Source organism: Aquarana catesbeiana, linkage group LG11 (genome assembly GCF_042186555.1).
Source record: "Aquarana catesbeiana isolate 2022-GZ linkage group LG11, ASM4218655v1, whole genome shotgun sequence".
NCBI lineage: Eukaryota > Metazoa > Chordata > Amphibia > Anura > Ranidae > Aquarana > Aquarana catesbeiana.
In genome coordinates, this window is record NC_133334.1 from 194,447,147 (window position 1) to 194,461,159 (window position 14,013).

The following is a 14,013-nucleotide window of genomic DNA, read 5'->3' on the forward strand; positions in this document are numbered from 1 at the left end:
TCACAGATGGCTTGGCCTTCCACCCCTAACCAAGGGACGAGTATGGGAGTCCATAAGTCATCATTTTCCCTCTGCAGCTCTACGACACTAAGTGTCCTACATATCTAATCCACCTCACCCTAAAACATTACCACATCTCAATCACGCTGCTAGTGGCGGAGACCGAGGAGGCAACTACTAACCCACAAAATACTTTGCCCTCCCTCCCTTATCCCCATCCCCTCCTCCCCCCCCCCACACTTTCTTTCACTCTGCCCTACCCTTAATCCCCATGTATTTTAACATCCACCAAGACCCCGCATTAATACCCGATGCTATTCGGGTCCTCGTAACAGAGAACCCGACCAGCAACTTCACACTCTATATGGAGTGACTTATCATACAAATTCAGGCACCATCTCTCTATGCATTGGAACCTCTCCCCACTGGTCATACCCCAAGGTGTATCAATATGCCGAGATATCTAGTAACATTTTCCCCAAATTTAAGTTTTGGGGTTTTTTTTCTTCCACTAGACACAGAACGTATATGCTCTATATGAGTCGAAATGTTTTCATATGAGATTTTTGTAATTACTAAATCTTTGACACACCTGTATTTAACACAACTACCAATGTTCCATGATACCTTAACGATTGTATGATAATACTGTTTACTGGATATGTTATATTTTCAATAAAAAAAATGTTTTGAAAAACAAAACACATAGGCAAGTATTTCAGAAAAAAAAATATCCATTTATTCCGGGGCATAACAAAATAAAGAGGAAGGCAACACTGGAGAAACTGCTGAAATTTGCGAAGCCTTTGTACCCCAGGGCACACATCAATAATTTTACAGTCAAAATTGGTGGCCTGAGGAGTCCTTATAATAGTGAGCACAATCCGGTCCAGGACTCCAAGAGATGAGGAACAGAAGCAGATGACATATCTGTCCCCAGGTTGTGGTCATACAACAGCCTGCATCTTTTGTCAGACCAGACTGAACCCAGACCATCACACTCTGGTCTTCCTTACACACTTCCTTCCAGGCTTCCTTTCAGGCTGTGGCTCTGGGGTTGTAGTTGTGGCAGGAGATGGAGGAGAGGGAGGTGGAGGTGGAGGAGGAGGAGGACCATGGTTGAACTCACAAACGTGGCTTTGGTTTGTGAGTTCGCCCCTCAACCCCTTATTTAGGGCTTGTAAGATCAGATACTCACATAAGAGGCGTTGGCCCTCCTCGAGTTCCTGCATTTTGCAGGCTGCCATGTAGGCATATTCCTCTTGATTATTGGGGTGGGGGGGGGGTTCTGAGGGCCGCAGTACCCTTCCCGAAAGAGGCCAATTGCAGCCTCCTCCAGGTTACTCCTCTTCCTGGGACTTTTTGTTGTAATGCGGAGGGGAGGGACCAGGGATTCGGGCAGGCTACTGGGCCTGGCCACCTCCTGGCTTCCACTTTCCACTGCCTGGCTGAGACTTTCCTGTGTATGAAAATGGGACATAGTTTTAGTTTTTGGGTCATCAATCACACACAATTTTCAGCTCATGGCTGTTGCAAATTGAATGTTAATAAATAAAAACGACTATCATTCTGACCCCAGCATTTTTCATTCTTGTCCCAATCATTTGTGGCCACTACTGTCTATTGATATGTAAAACACTTTGTGAAATCCTAAATTAGTGATCAAAATTAACATCTAGTTAACATCATTAATTTGACAACCAGAAATATTTTTAAGAATGCTATACCTGACTCAAGCTGGGCTCCTCAACATGTTGCTGTCTGGATGACCCAGGTTGGATGTCGGAAGCCTCAGCTGGGGGGGAAGGAAGCCTTAAAGGAAGACTGGAGAGTGCTGACCTGGGTTCCCTCTGGCCTGCCAGAAACTGCAGTCTGTCATAGTACCACAGCCTGGGTACATAAACATCATCTGCTGCTCCTGATCCTGATCCTGGACCTTCTTGCGCTCCCTATTATAAGTGCTCTTCAGGCCACCAACTTTGGACTTTAAATACTTGATGTCTGCCGTGGGGATCACCGGCTTCACAAATTCAAGCAGTTTCTCCAGCGCTGCCTGCCTCTTTGTTTTATTATTAAAAAAATGAGTGGTTCACCTGCCACAGACAGGGCAGCTCCCTGAACATATCAATGAATATTCCTAGAAATTCCCTATCATTGAAGGGATCCATTTTCTCTGCAAGACACAACACAAGACAAACCCTAATGTCAGGCGAAACTCTCCTAATCTTGACCCAATATAGGCCTCAATCTTTAAGCAGTATAGGTCACTGATGCACCAAGTTAAAATTGTACCTTCGTTATAACGATCGTCGATTCCACTACTCCTTCCTTCGCTCACAGATTGTACGTACGACGCACGTGTGTTACGCTTTATATACACTGCGCATGTGTGAAACTCCACCCGCTCCTGGCGTTCTTTCTAGTATATTCCCTGCCCCTTCTCTTTCGGCGCAGTGGGAGAGCACATGGCGGAGAATAAGCAGGTGCATGCAGAGGAGAGCAGCAACGACAAAAGCCCGGAGCCACAAACGTCCCAATCCCAGAGAAGATTTAAGGCCTCAAATATGTCCTTTGTCGAAATGGTGGAGATGGTGGACATCTTGAAGAGGGACGACTATGATGGGAAGCATGGACCTTACCCAAACGTGAGAAAGGCTAAGATTATGACTAAAGTTGTGAAGAGTCTGCACAGGAATTTTGTGGTATTGCGATCCAGCGAGCAACTGAGGAAATGCTGGTCAGAGCTGAAATTGAGGGAGCAGGATCAGTACAGAAGAATCAAGAGAGTAAGTAGTTGTCGTGTGTTGCTATTATTAATCTTACTTGCATGCTGCTCCATGTGCTTTTCTTTACTGTTGTACATTTTAAAATGGCAACTTTCATGTTCATGGGCACAGTAATCAGTCGTAGGAAACATTGTTTGTTCGCCCACTAATAAGATGTTTTTTGCAGATACAGGTTAACTACATTTGTTCAGGCCTATTTGTATTAAAAGAAGTTTGTTGTCTAGATGGGTTTGTAACTATAATGAAATTGAAAATTGATTCAGTGTAAGGAGAGGACACTCAGCAGCTGTTTACACATCTGGACACAGGAGCACTAGTGTGGGAAAACAGAACAAACTTTTTAGGGTGTCCCACACAGATGCTCCAGTGGATATTAGGGGTGTCTCTATGTGTGAAACTTTAACAAAAAAGGTAAGTATTCCAGCTTTAGAAAGCAAATAAAAATTTCTTCAGCTTGCAACTCTGCCAAAACAGACAATTGTATGACATTTCCAAGCAATGTTTCATATTCCTCTTTCTGCCCTCAAATATTTGTGTGCTAAGCATACCTATTTTTTATTCACATAGGGGAGAAAAGACTTGGGACATCTGGGGACACCAGGAACCTCACATTCCTGAAAAAGGGGAAATCCCAAAACCATAGAGGATGAGGAGGGAGAGGGTTATGAAGTGGGCGACATAGTCACCACAACAGGTGAGTGTCTGAGACCAAAGCTTCAGGTAATAGATGTATGCCTGCATATTTATAATACATGGTGTTTTTTTTTTATTTTAGGTGATGTGCATGTTGTGGAAGAAGAATCTCATTTCACAAGTGAAAGTGCCCAGATTATCATCGAGGAGACAATGGGGTGCAATTGTGATTTAGAAAATATAAAGGAAAACATCAATGATGTTAAACAAAAAATGAAGAACATCAGAACAAACTTTTTAGGGTGTCCCACACAGATGCTCCAGTGGATATTAGGGGTGTCTCTATGTGTGAAACTTTAACAAAAAAGGTAAGTATTCCAGCTTTAGAAAGCAAATAAAAATTTCTTCAGCTTGCAACTCTGCCAAAACAGACAATTGTATGACATTTCCAAGCAATGTTTCATATTCCTCTTTCTGCCCTCAAATATTTGTGTGCTAAGCATACCTATTTTTTATTCACATAGGGGAGAAAAGACTTGGGACATCTGGGGACACCAGGAACCTCACATTCCTGAAAAAGGGGAAATCCCAAAACCATAGAGGATGAGGAGGGAGAGGGTTATGAAGTGGGCGACATAGTCACCACAACAGGTGAGTGTCTGAGACCAAAGCTTCAGGTAATAGATGTATGCCTGCATATTTATAATACATGGTGTTTTTTTTTTATTTTAGGTGATGTGCATGTTGTGGAAGAAGAATCTCATTTCACAAGTGAAAGTGCCCAGATTATCATCGAGGAGACAATGGGGTGCAATTGTGATTTAGAAAATATAAAGGAAAACATCAATGATGTTAAACAAAAAATGAAGAACATCATTGATGTTTTAGGCAGAATATAAAACACACAAAAATTGTACAGTTTTATCGTGTATTTTTGCTTTTAAAAACAAGTTTTAAAGTATTTTAAAAGCCAAATTTTGAAGATGCACATGGTGTGTCAACATGTGCTATCTGCCATCAAGGGATATCAATTTACAAGTTTTGTGGGTGCAACCCCTTCCTCGCAACTCAAGTAGGTGAGAGGAAGGGATTGCACCCCCGAAACATGTCCATTGATCTCCCATGATCGGAGCTAGCACATGTTGACATTAGGCATGGGATCAGGAGGGAAATCTACATTTTGACTCTCAATTTGTGTGCATTTTCAAACTTTGGCTTTTACAGGGGTGACATCACCCCATCTGATGAAGGCAATAGCAACACAGTTTGGACATACTAATGTCTGATATTGCCTTCACTTTATCAAAGTTGAACTTTGTAAGTTCCTGAGTTGTGTATATTATGGTTTGAAACATGCCTGTTTAACAAAAAATGTGAAAAAAAATTTTATACACCAAAGATGTTGGTTTGTTCAAAAACCCTTTTCTAATGCACATGTGAATCTGCACAGAGCAAAATTGTTTTCTACTCAACAATGTGTGGCTTTTTCTTTCAATGCTCAATAGCAGTTTTTGTAGCAAGTTGGTGTTTACAGTGACAATGGGGGTTATTTACTAAAGGCAAATCCACTTTGCACTACAAGTGCACTTTCAGTGCAGTTTCAAGTGCACTTTTGCAGTGCACTTGGAGTGCAAAGTGGGATTTCCTTTAGTAAATAACACCCACAGTGCTTTATAATTTGCCACAATCACGCCATTTTCGTGACTCCACAAATTTCAGTCATGGTGCTGAAAATGATGAATATTTTTATCAGTAATGCATTACAGACATTAACAACAACAAAAAAGTGTGTGTGTGTGTGTGTGTGTGTGTGTGTGTGTGTGTGTGTGTGTGTGTGTAGCAGACCCACAACATAATAGTTCACTGAAAAAGAGATTGTCACCTCATGTATCCAAAAAATTAGGTTTGCACTATTCAACAAAAAGGCAAAAAAGAAAAGCCCATTGTAGAACCTAGGAGCCAGCTAAAAGAAACACAAGCAGTAAATCAAAGTAAATATTATTTAGGTTTAAATAAAAAAAATTTTTTAACATGTTTCTTAAACATTGGCATATCAATGGCCCCCCTACCCGCAAAGTACTCTAAATACTTTTCACGAACTTCACAGGCTTTGGTGAATTCATCCACAAATATGACCACAAAAGAGGTAAGTATAGTGTATATGGGTTTGAAAAAGTCAGCAGATATGGTATCGGTTGACTTAGCGGTTGGGGGAAGGGAGTGTTCCAAATGACTTTGGGACCCCAAAAAAAAGCCTCTTGCACTCTGCCTGAATTTAAGGACACAAATAACATTTGGACACATTTTAGGGGGTGTTTAGGGTAAAGCAGTATTATGGAGCTGACAAAATACATTGTTAAGTGACTAGGCTAGGTGTGTATGGGCCCAGGATAGCATGCTGGGGAGGTTAGTGAAGGCAAATATGCATGAAGGACAAAAAAGGAAGTTTAAAAACTTCCAGCATGCATGAGGACAAAGGGAACATTTACAGCATATTACAATCATGGTATTAGGGAATGATGAAAGAAATACAGTGGGGACGGAAAGTATTCAGACCCCCTTATATTTTTCACTCTTTGTTATATTGCAGCCATTTGCTAAAATCATTTAAGTTAATTTTTTTCCTCATTATTGTACACCCACCCCATATTGACAGAAAAACACAGAATTGTTGACATTTTTGCAGATTTATTAAAAAAGAAAAACTGAAATATCACATGGTCCTAAGTATTCAGACCCTTTGCTCAGTATTTAGTAAAAGCACCCTTTTGATCTAATACAGCCATGAGTCTTTTTGGGAAAGATGCAACAAATTTTTTACACCTGGATTTTGGGGATCCTCTGCCATTCCTCCTTGCAGATTCCTCCTTGCAGATGGTAAACGTTGGTGGACAGCCATTTTTAGGTCTCTCCAGAGATGCTCAATTGGGTTTAAGTCAGGGCTCTGGCTGGGCCATTCAAGAACAGTCACGGAGTTGTTGTGAAGCCACTCATTGTTGGAAGGTAAACCTTCGACCCAGTCTGAGGTCCTGAGCACTCTGGAGAAGGTTTTCGTCCAGGATATCCCTGTACTTGGCCGCATTCATCTTTCCCTCAATTTCAACCAGTTGTCCTGTCCCTGCAGCTGAAAAACACCCCCACAGCATGATGCTGCCACCACCATGCTTCACTGTTGGGACTGTATTGGACAGGTGATGAGCAGTGCCTGGTTTTCTCCACACATACCGCTTAGAATTAAGGCCAAAAAGTTCTATCTTGGTCTCATCAGACCAGAGAATCTTATTTCTCACCATCTTGGAGTCCTTTCAGGTGTTTTTAGCAAACTCTATGCAGGCTTTCATGTGTCTTGCACTAAGGAGAGGCTTCCGTCGGGCCACTCTGCCATAAAGGTATACTCTTTTTCGTAGGGATAGAGAGGGTAAAAAAGGGGGAGGGGTATGCCTATTTATCAAGAATAATGTATAAGTGAATGTGAGAGATGACATCACTAAGGGAGCTAGGGAGGAGGTGGAATCCTTATGGGTAGAGCTCCAAAGGGATGAAGCTAAGGGGAAAATATTACTGGGAGTATGCTATAGGCCCCCTAACCTGGAGGGAGAAGGATCTCATATCACAAGCTGGTTTAGCAGCAAGGATGTGAAGTGTGATCATAATGGGGGATTTTAATTATCCAGACATAGACTGGGCAGAGGGAGCCACGCATTCGTCTAAGGCTCACCAGTTCCTAAATGTCTTGCAGGACAATTTCATGGTTCAGATGGTAGACGCACCAACTAGAAATAAAGCGCTATTGGATCTACTGCTTACCAACAATACAGACCTGATCACAGATGTGGAAATATGGGGCAATTTAGGAAACAGCGATCACAGGTCAATTGGCTTCAGTATAAATCACACAAATAGGAAACATAAGGGGAATACAATGACACTGAATTTTAAAAGAGCTAACTTCCCTAAACTACAAACCTTGTTAGAAGGCATGAATTGGGATAAAATCTTAGGAACAAAGAACACAGAGGAGAGATGTGTTTGCTTTAAGAGCATATTAAATAAGGGCATTAGCCAATGCATCCCATTGGGTAGTAAATTTAAAAAAGCGAACAAAAGTCCTGGATGGCTTAACTCCAATGTAAAAATGCATAAAGAAGCAAAGGAGAAGGCCTTCAAAAAATAAAAGGTTGAGGGATCATCATCAGCATTCAGACTTTATAAAGAATGCAACAAGAAATGTAAGGGTGCAATTAGGGCGGCTAAGATAGAACACGAAAGACACATAGCAGAGGAGAGCAAAAAAAATCCCAAGAAATTCTTTATGTATGTAAACAGTAAAAAAGAGAGGACAGACCATAATGGCCCCTTAAAGAATGAGGAAGGACATCTGGTTACAAAGGATGGGGAGATGGCGAAGATATTGAATTTATTCTTCTCCTTAGTCTTTACGAGGGAATCGGGGGGCTTCAGTAACCAAAACTGCAGTGTTTATCCTTATGACACCTCACAGGAAGCACCTCCATGCTTAACAGAGGACAGAATTAAAATTAGACTTGGGAAACTTAACATTATTAAATCACCGGGACTAGATGGTTTGCATCCGAGGGTACTTAGGGAACTCAGTCAAGTTTAACCTTAAACTACGTAGAGAGTTCTTTACTGTAAGAGCGGCAAGGATGTGGAATTCCCTTACGCAGGCGGTGGCCTCAGCGGGGAGCATTGATGGTTTCAAAAAACTATTAGATATGCACCCGAACGACCACAACATACAGGGATATACAATGTAATACTGACATATAATCACACACATAGGTAGGACTTGATGGACTTTTGTCTTTTTTCAACCTCACCTACTATGTACAGTAACTATGTAACTACTATGTAACTATAGTGGGGTTGGGTCTATGAGCAATGAGCCATGATTGAGCAGAGTCATAATTTTCTGCAATCATGGCTCCGACGGTGTTCTGTGCCCTAATTGGGCAAATCCTTAATTGCTTCGGCCAATCAGGGCTTCCAATGCACTGTGCGGCACACAGCACATTGTGGGGCGCTCGGCAGGCCAAACAAACGGCCGAACGCCCCGACAATTCAGGTGTTTGCTGAATGAGTGAACAGCCAATGTTCAGCCCGAATTCATGCTTGGGCAAACTGTTCACCCAACACTACTGACAGATCCCGCAAGAAAATGTTGCTTCAGATGCAGTCTGTCCTCTTCTAGGATCCTCTGGCAGCCAAACAACAAATCTGACTGCACGATTGCTGCCGATGACCTTAAGTAGGACCCGACAATGCAAACACCATTCAAAGTAGAAAGAGCTTTTTCTCCTGGTGACTGTGGATTAGAAAAAAATAAGGCAAGACAATGTCAAATGAAAACTTGAAACCACTTTTGCAAAAAAGATGGGTGAGGGTGTAACACCACTTGTCACGGGGAAGGACCAAAGATGGCTTCCTACAAAAAGAGCCAATTCCTATACCCTTCTTGCTGAAGTAATTGCAACCACCTTCCGAGTCAATTGGACTAATGTAATCTCACAAATCACTTCAAAAGTTGGTTTCTGTCAGACACAGACCCAGATACAAATCCCAAAGAATATAGGGAGAGGGTACCCTTTTCTCATGGTACCCACTCCCACTTCTCATCTAGGTGAAGGTGATGTTGCCTTGACCTGTTCCCCCACCCTCCACACACTGCTTTCTGGGATCATCTCACACATCCCTGGAAGCTGCAGGACCAGTCTCACTGTAAGCTGTGGCTTGTGCATAACCAGTAGAGTAGCTGGCTGTGAGACATCAGGAAATCACAGCCAGCTCCAATAACAAAGACGGCAGTGTAAAGGAGCAGGAGTCCTGTGGAGAATCAGCTGCACAGAAAACAACGCTGGACTCCAGGGGTTGGTACTGTATCTGCTTCTTAGAAGTCAACAGTACAGTATTTTTATCTGCAGACCTTTAATTTGCCCATTCTCCAATGAAGTTCCTCTTTAAGTAGAATTCTGTGACAGAAATAAGGCTGTATGAAGAGACAAAAATTGCATTCTGCAATCTGTGCTACCAATATTATATTTTATGTTATTAAGGTAACATTTATCTACTCACAGGTGGCCACTTATGACAAGTATATTTGACAGAAATAATGAACTTAAAAGTTACTATAAATAATTTCATAGAGTCATTTTAATCAGTTAAAATTACAAATATTAAAAATTCTCAAAATATTCAGAATGAGTCTTTTGCAAGTTATGAGCAGAATAAGCAGGCCAAAACCACTGTAGAGATGTTCGTCCTCATACAAGGCAAAAGTGAAAAGTAAAAAAAAAAAACCATGCCACTTACGTAGCTTTGCCTTCTCGTAGCAAAGTGCAGGTAATACTGACGGTAAGAGTCGCTGACACAACCTTGACAGAACGTGGAGTGAGCGTCAATTTCAGTTCTCGAGGAGCAGATGAGATGGCAGCAAACTTTCTAAGGTCAATAGGAGCCACAGCCAGAAGTTTTTTATGGCCACGAGATTCCTGAATTGCCAAAAAAGAAAAATATTATCAAACCAAAAGGGCATAAGAAACCAATGCTGACAATAAAGCAAAGTGACCATACACAGGATTGGACTTACTGTGGATAGTTAGACTTGACTGCTACACTGGAATACAATTACGTATGTCTTTTGAAGTGCAGATGTATTATATTATATAATGTGTTCCATTATATTTGGATCTTGTGTACTTTGGGGAAGATTTGCTGGCTTTTGTGGCTGAAGTCATGCATCGAATAGAAGAACTGAACTTAGGTTAGGCAGCTGAAACCTGGGAAAAGTTTGAGTTTTTAGGATTTTGAAGACATAGAGGCTCCTGGTTGTGGGGGGGAGGGGGGGTGGGACTGGGTTGGAATCTTGCACTGTGGAAGTAAAGCCTTCCCTCCTGTGACATCTTTTATAAATTGATCAAGTGGGTCCCCAGACATCTCACTTGGAAAGGCATACATGATGTGAGGCATCTATTATACGTGGTTTCAGCTATCCAGGCTTTCAGCCATAATAGTCGGTACATGTAAAAGGAGATTAGAGCCATTCTGGAAATTTGTCTCATGACATGTTCTAGGGCATCAGCGAGAGTTGGTTGCAGGGTCTGGGTCTGCTGTTAGTAAAGAGAGCCTTTAACAGTGTCTCAAACTTTCTATCTGCAGAATCTTTTATAATAAGGAACATCTTTAAGGATCAACCACAGAAATAGACCACCTGTTTGTGAACTAATTTTCCACAGGATAGAGTCTGGCATAGATTTGGAGGGGGGAGAGGGCAGGGCCGTCTTAATAGCATCATGGGCCCCTGGGCAAAGAAATGCTCTAGGGCCCCTACAATGGAGACAGCTCAGGTAAACAGATATCATGTAGGTAGGAGGCAGACAAGCGGAACTTCCCCTTTTGTGTGGAGCTCCGCATTAACTATATGAACAATCATTCTGTACAGCAAAGAAACAGTTGGAAAATACTACATACATTAAGTAACAAAGCTGTCCTGTGCATATAATATATCTGCTATATTGATGCCTCCCCAGCACTCTGACCCCTCTACACCCCAGATATCCCCCCAGCACTCTGACCCCTCTACACCCCAGATATCCCCCCAGCACTCTGACCCCTCTACACTCCAGATATCCCCCCAGCACTCTGACCCCTCTACACCCCAGATATCCCCCCAGCACTCTGACCCCTCTACATCCTAGATATCCCCCCAGCACTCTGACCCCTCTACACCCCAGATATCCCCCCCCAGCATTCTGACCCCTCTACACCCTAGATTTCCCCCAGCACTCTGACCCCTCTACACCTTAGATACCCCCCGAGCACTCTGACCCCTCTACACCCCAGATATCCCCCCAGCACTCTGACCCCTCTACACCCTAGATATTCCCCCCAGCACTGTTACCATATACCATAAGGTACCCCTTGTACTGTGAACCCACTACATCCCTGATACCCCCTACACTGTGGCCTTTCTACATCCCTGATACCTCTAGCACTATAGCCACCCAAGATACCCCAGGCATTGCTACCCCCTATACACCGCAGATCCCCCCTCAGCATTTTTTTCCCCCATACACACTTGATATCCCCCAGCACCATTATTCCATCCATGCAGTACCCCCTTTTCCAGTGGAGATACAGTGCATGTAAACTTTTGGCCAGGGCTGTCTTAATGAGGGGGTTGCTGAGCTGTGATGTTGAATAGCTAGCCCCTGAGTTAGATTCAGATATGCCTGCCCTAGATTGGGCAAATACCGTGTGACATAAAATATTGCAACGATCGCCATTTTATTCTCTAGGGCCTCTGCTAAAAAGATAAAAGAAAAAATAATATATATATATATATATATATATATATATATATATATATATATATATATATATATATATATATATATCTCATGTTTGGGGGTGTTGGAAGGCAACATGGTCTAATGTCATATTTCTGGAGTTTCTCTGTCAATGTTACTGCATTTATTGGTAACAGTGTTTTGCTATTATCCAGAGTTTGAATTGCATCTGTCATAGATCTGTTATATAACTGTTTCCTATTCCCAAAGATCAGCCATGCTGATACTTGCAGTTCCATGGCTTTAAAGGGTAAAGGTCTGACGTTCTTCTTGGTTGATACCAGGTCTGGAATGTAACGAGTTGCACATCAAAGCTGGATTGTAACGAGTGGCACATAGGAGATCAAGCCTACATTAAGGCTGGACAACTTGGCTTAGGACCATCTGTTATAACGCTATGCAAGCAAACTTGAATAGCTGACAAGATGATTGATGAATGTACTGCTACAGAAGATCAAAATATCAAAGGCATTAAAGATTGAACAGGACACGGACAATGCTGCCCCTAGAGGCCAATACAGCAGGATGGACAGTAATATAATATAGTAAGGAGAACTGCCCCCCTAAATACTGATTCGTCAAAAGTCTAGATGGGATGGCAATGGGGTTGGGTTTGGATGGTGTATGATTGAAGTATGAAGGACTGAATGAGTGAGAGAGCTATCTCTTTCTGCCATCTGAGCCCAGCTAAGGAAACAAATTTTGAGGAAAGCATTGTGATAAGTATCTTTGATATTCTTGTATTATATGTTTTGGTGTTGTGCTTTGTAATATCTTTTAGTATTCTCATGTTAGCATTTTTCCTATTTTCTTGGGAAATAAATAAGACTTTGTTTTATTAAGCAGTGTGCTTGGTTTCATAGCTAACCTTGTATTATAGTGATATCAACAGTAACGTGATCAGAGTTTTAATAGACTTAATACATAGGTGCAATAAATAGAGGGAATCCGTAACCACCCTTGAATAATATTTATTGTACCAATTACTTTAGGGGGTTTTAAGTAATTTTCTAGCAAAAAATACAGATTTCAACTTGTAAGCAACAAATGTCAGAAATAGGCTTAGGCGTGAAGGGGTTTTAAACAACAGTATTAATTAAAAAACAGTTTTTACAAGGATACAAGCAGATGGAGTATTCACTGGTGTGTGAGAACACCACCTTTTTTCAATATAACAAAATCTGAATGAATAGCAGCACACTCCAAGACTACATTTAGCTCAGATATGCAACTGCTAAAATTGATTCACAAACCTAAATATTACACCCTTTCAACGGAAAATATTGTGAAACGTGATAAGTTATGGTACTAAAATAATTTCCCCAGATCTTTACAAATGAAAACAAATTAGTTGATATGAAACAGCAGTCGCTATGCCCCTTACCCCCTGTGTTTTGGAATAATATGTACCAGTTCAGCTCAAGAAGGTATCAAAGTTAAAAGATATCTGAAGATAACAATTGTATTACGATCCAACACTCTTACCATTTGGTTTCATAAATGAAACAAGGTCATTTTGAACTCCCAACCCAAGTTTCACTCTCCGGCCTTATCAGCATAGAAGTGCAAAGTGGCGCAGTAATGTTATACATTAAATTTTATGTGAAGAACATTTCAAGATTATTGTTTCACTCTAGGACAGTGATTGTAGTATTGTGACTTAAATCATTTCACCATATTTCTTAGTTGGAGTTGTGTAACTTTTGGTGGTTTGCTGGGAATCCTTTTTTAGCAGTTGTATATGCAGGCTGAATGTGGTCCTGCAGCAAAGTGGCTTCTGAGTCATATTTACCCCTTCAACTTGGAATATCCATTCCTTTTCCTCAAAATGATCAGCGTGAGGGTCCTATAAATGAAGACACAGATTGTTAATTAGTTACATTTTTTTACTTAGTTTAAAATTGTGCATGTGTAAACCAGAATGTAGTATTTTTTAAATACAGTAAAACCTTGGATTGCGAGCGAATTTCCCCATAAAAAATAATGGAAACTCAGATGATTCATTCCACAACCATTTATTTATAGGTCTTTCAGTTTATAGTCCATATAAAAAGATTATAGTAATGTGATAGGTTGTGTAACCATAAAATATCCATCCACAAATGGCAGCCTCCACAAGGAGATTAGAAGCAAAATTCAGTAGGAGTAATGCCCCGTACACACGATCGGAAATGCCGCCAGCAAAACTCTGAGAAGGCTGAGAGCTTTTGATCGGAAAATGTGACCGT

At 41.4% G+C, this 14,013-nt stretch overlaps 1 protein-coding gene across 3 annotated transcripts in view; it reads right to left on the bottom strand.

The window, feature by feature from the left end:
- The window catches only part of LOC141112368 (EH domain-binding protein 1-like protein 1), a 790,701-nt gene that overhangs the window by 345,141 nt on the left and 431,547 nt on the right, over positions 1 to 14,013 (bottom strand). For all 3 annotated transcript variants that reach the window (XM_073605157.1, XM_073605156.1, XM_073605155.1), the window contains exons 4-5: positions 13,578 to 13,631; positions 9,750 to 9,928 (exon numbers count right to left, since the gene is read on the bottom strand). In XM_073605157.1, coding sequence (XP_073461258.1) covers positions 9,750 to 9,928; positions 13,578 to 13,631 — 233 coding nt within the window. The remainder of the gene's footprint in view (positions 1 to 9,749; positions 9,929 to 13,577; positions 13,632 to 14,013) is intronic.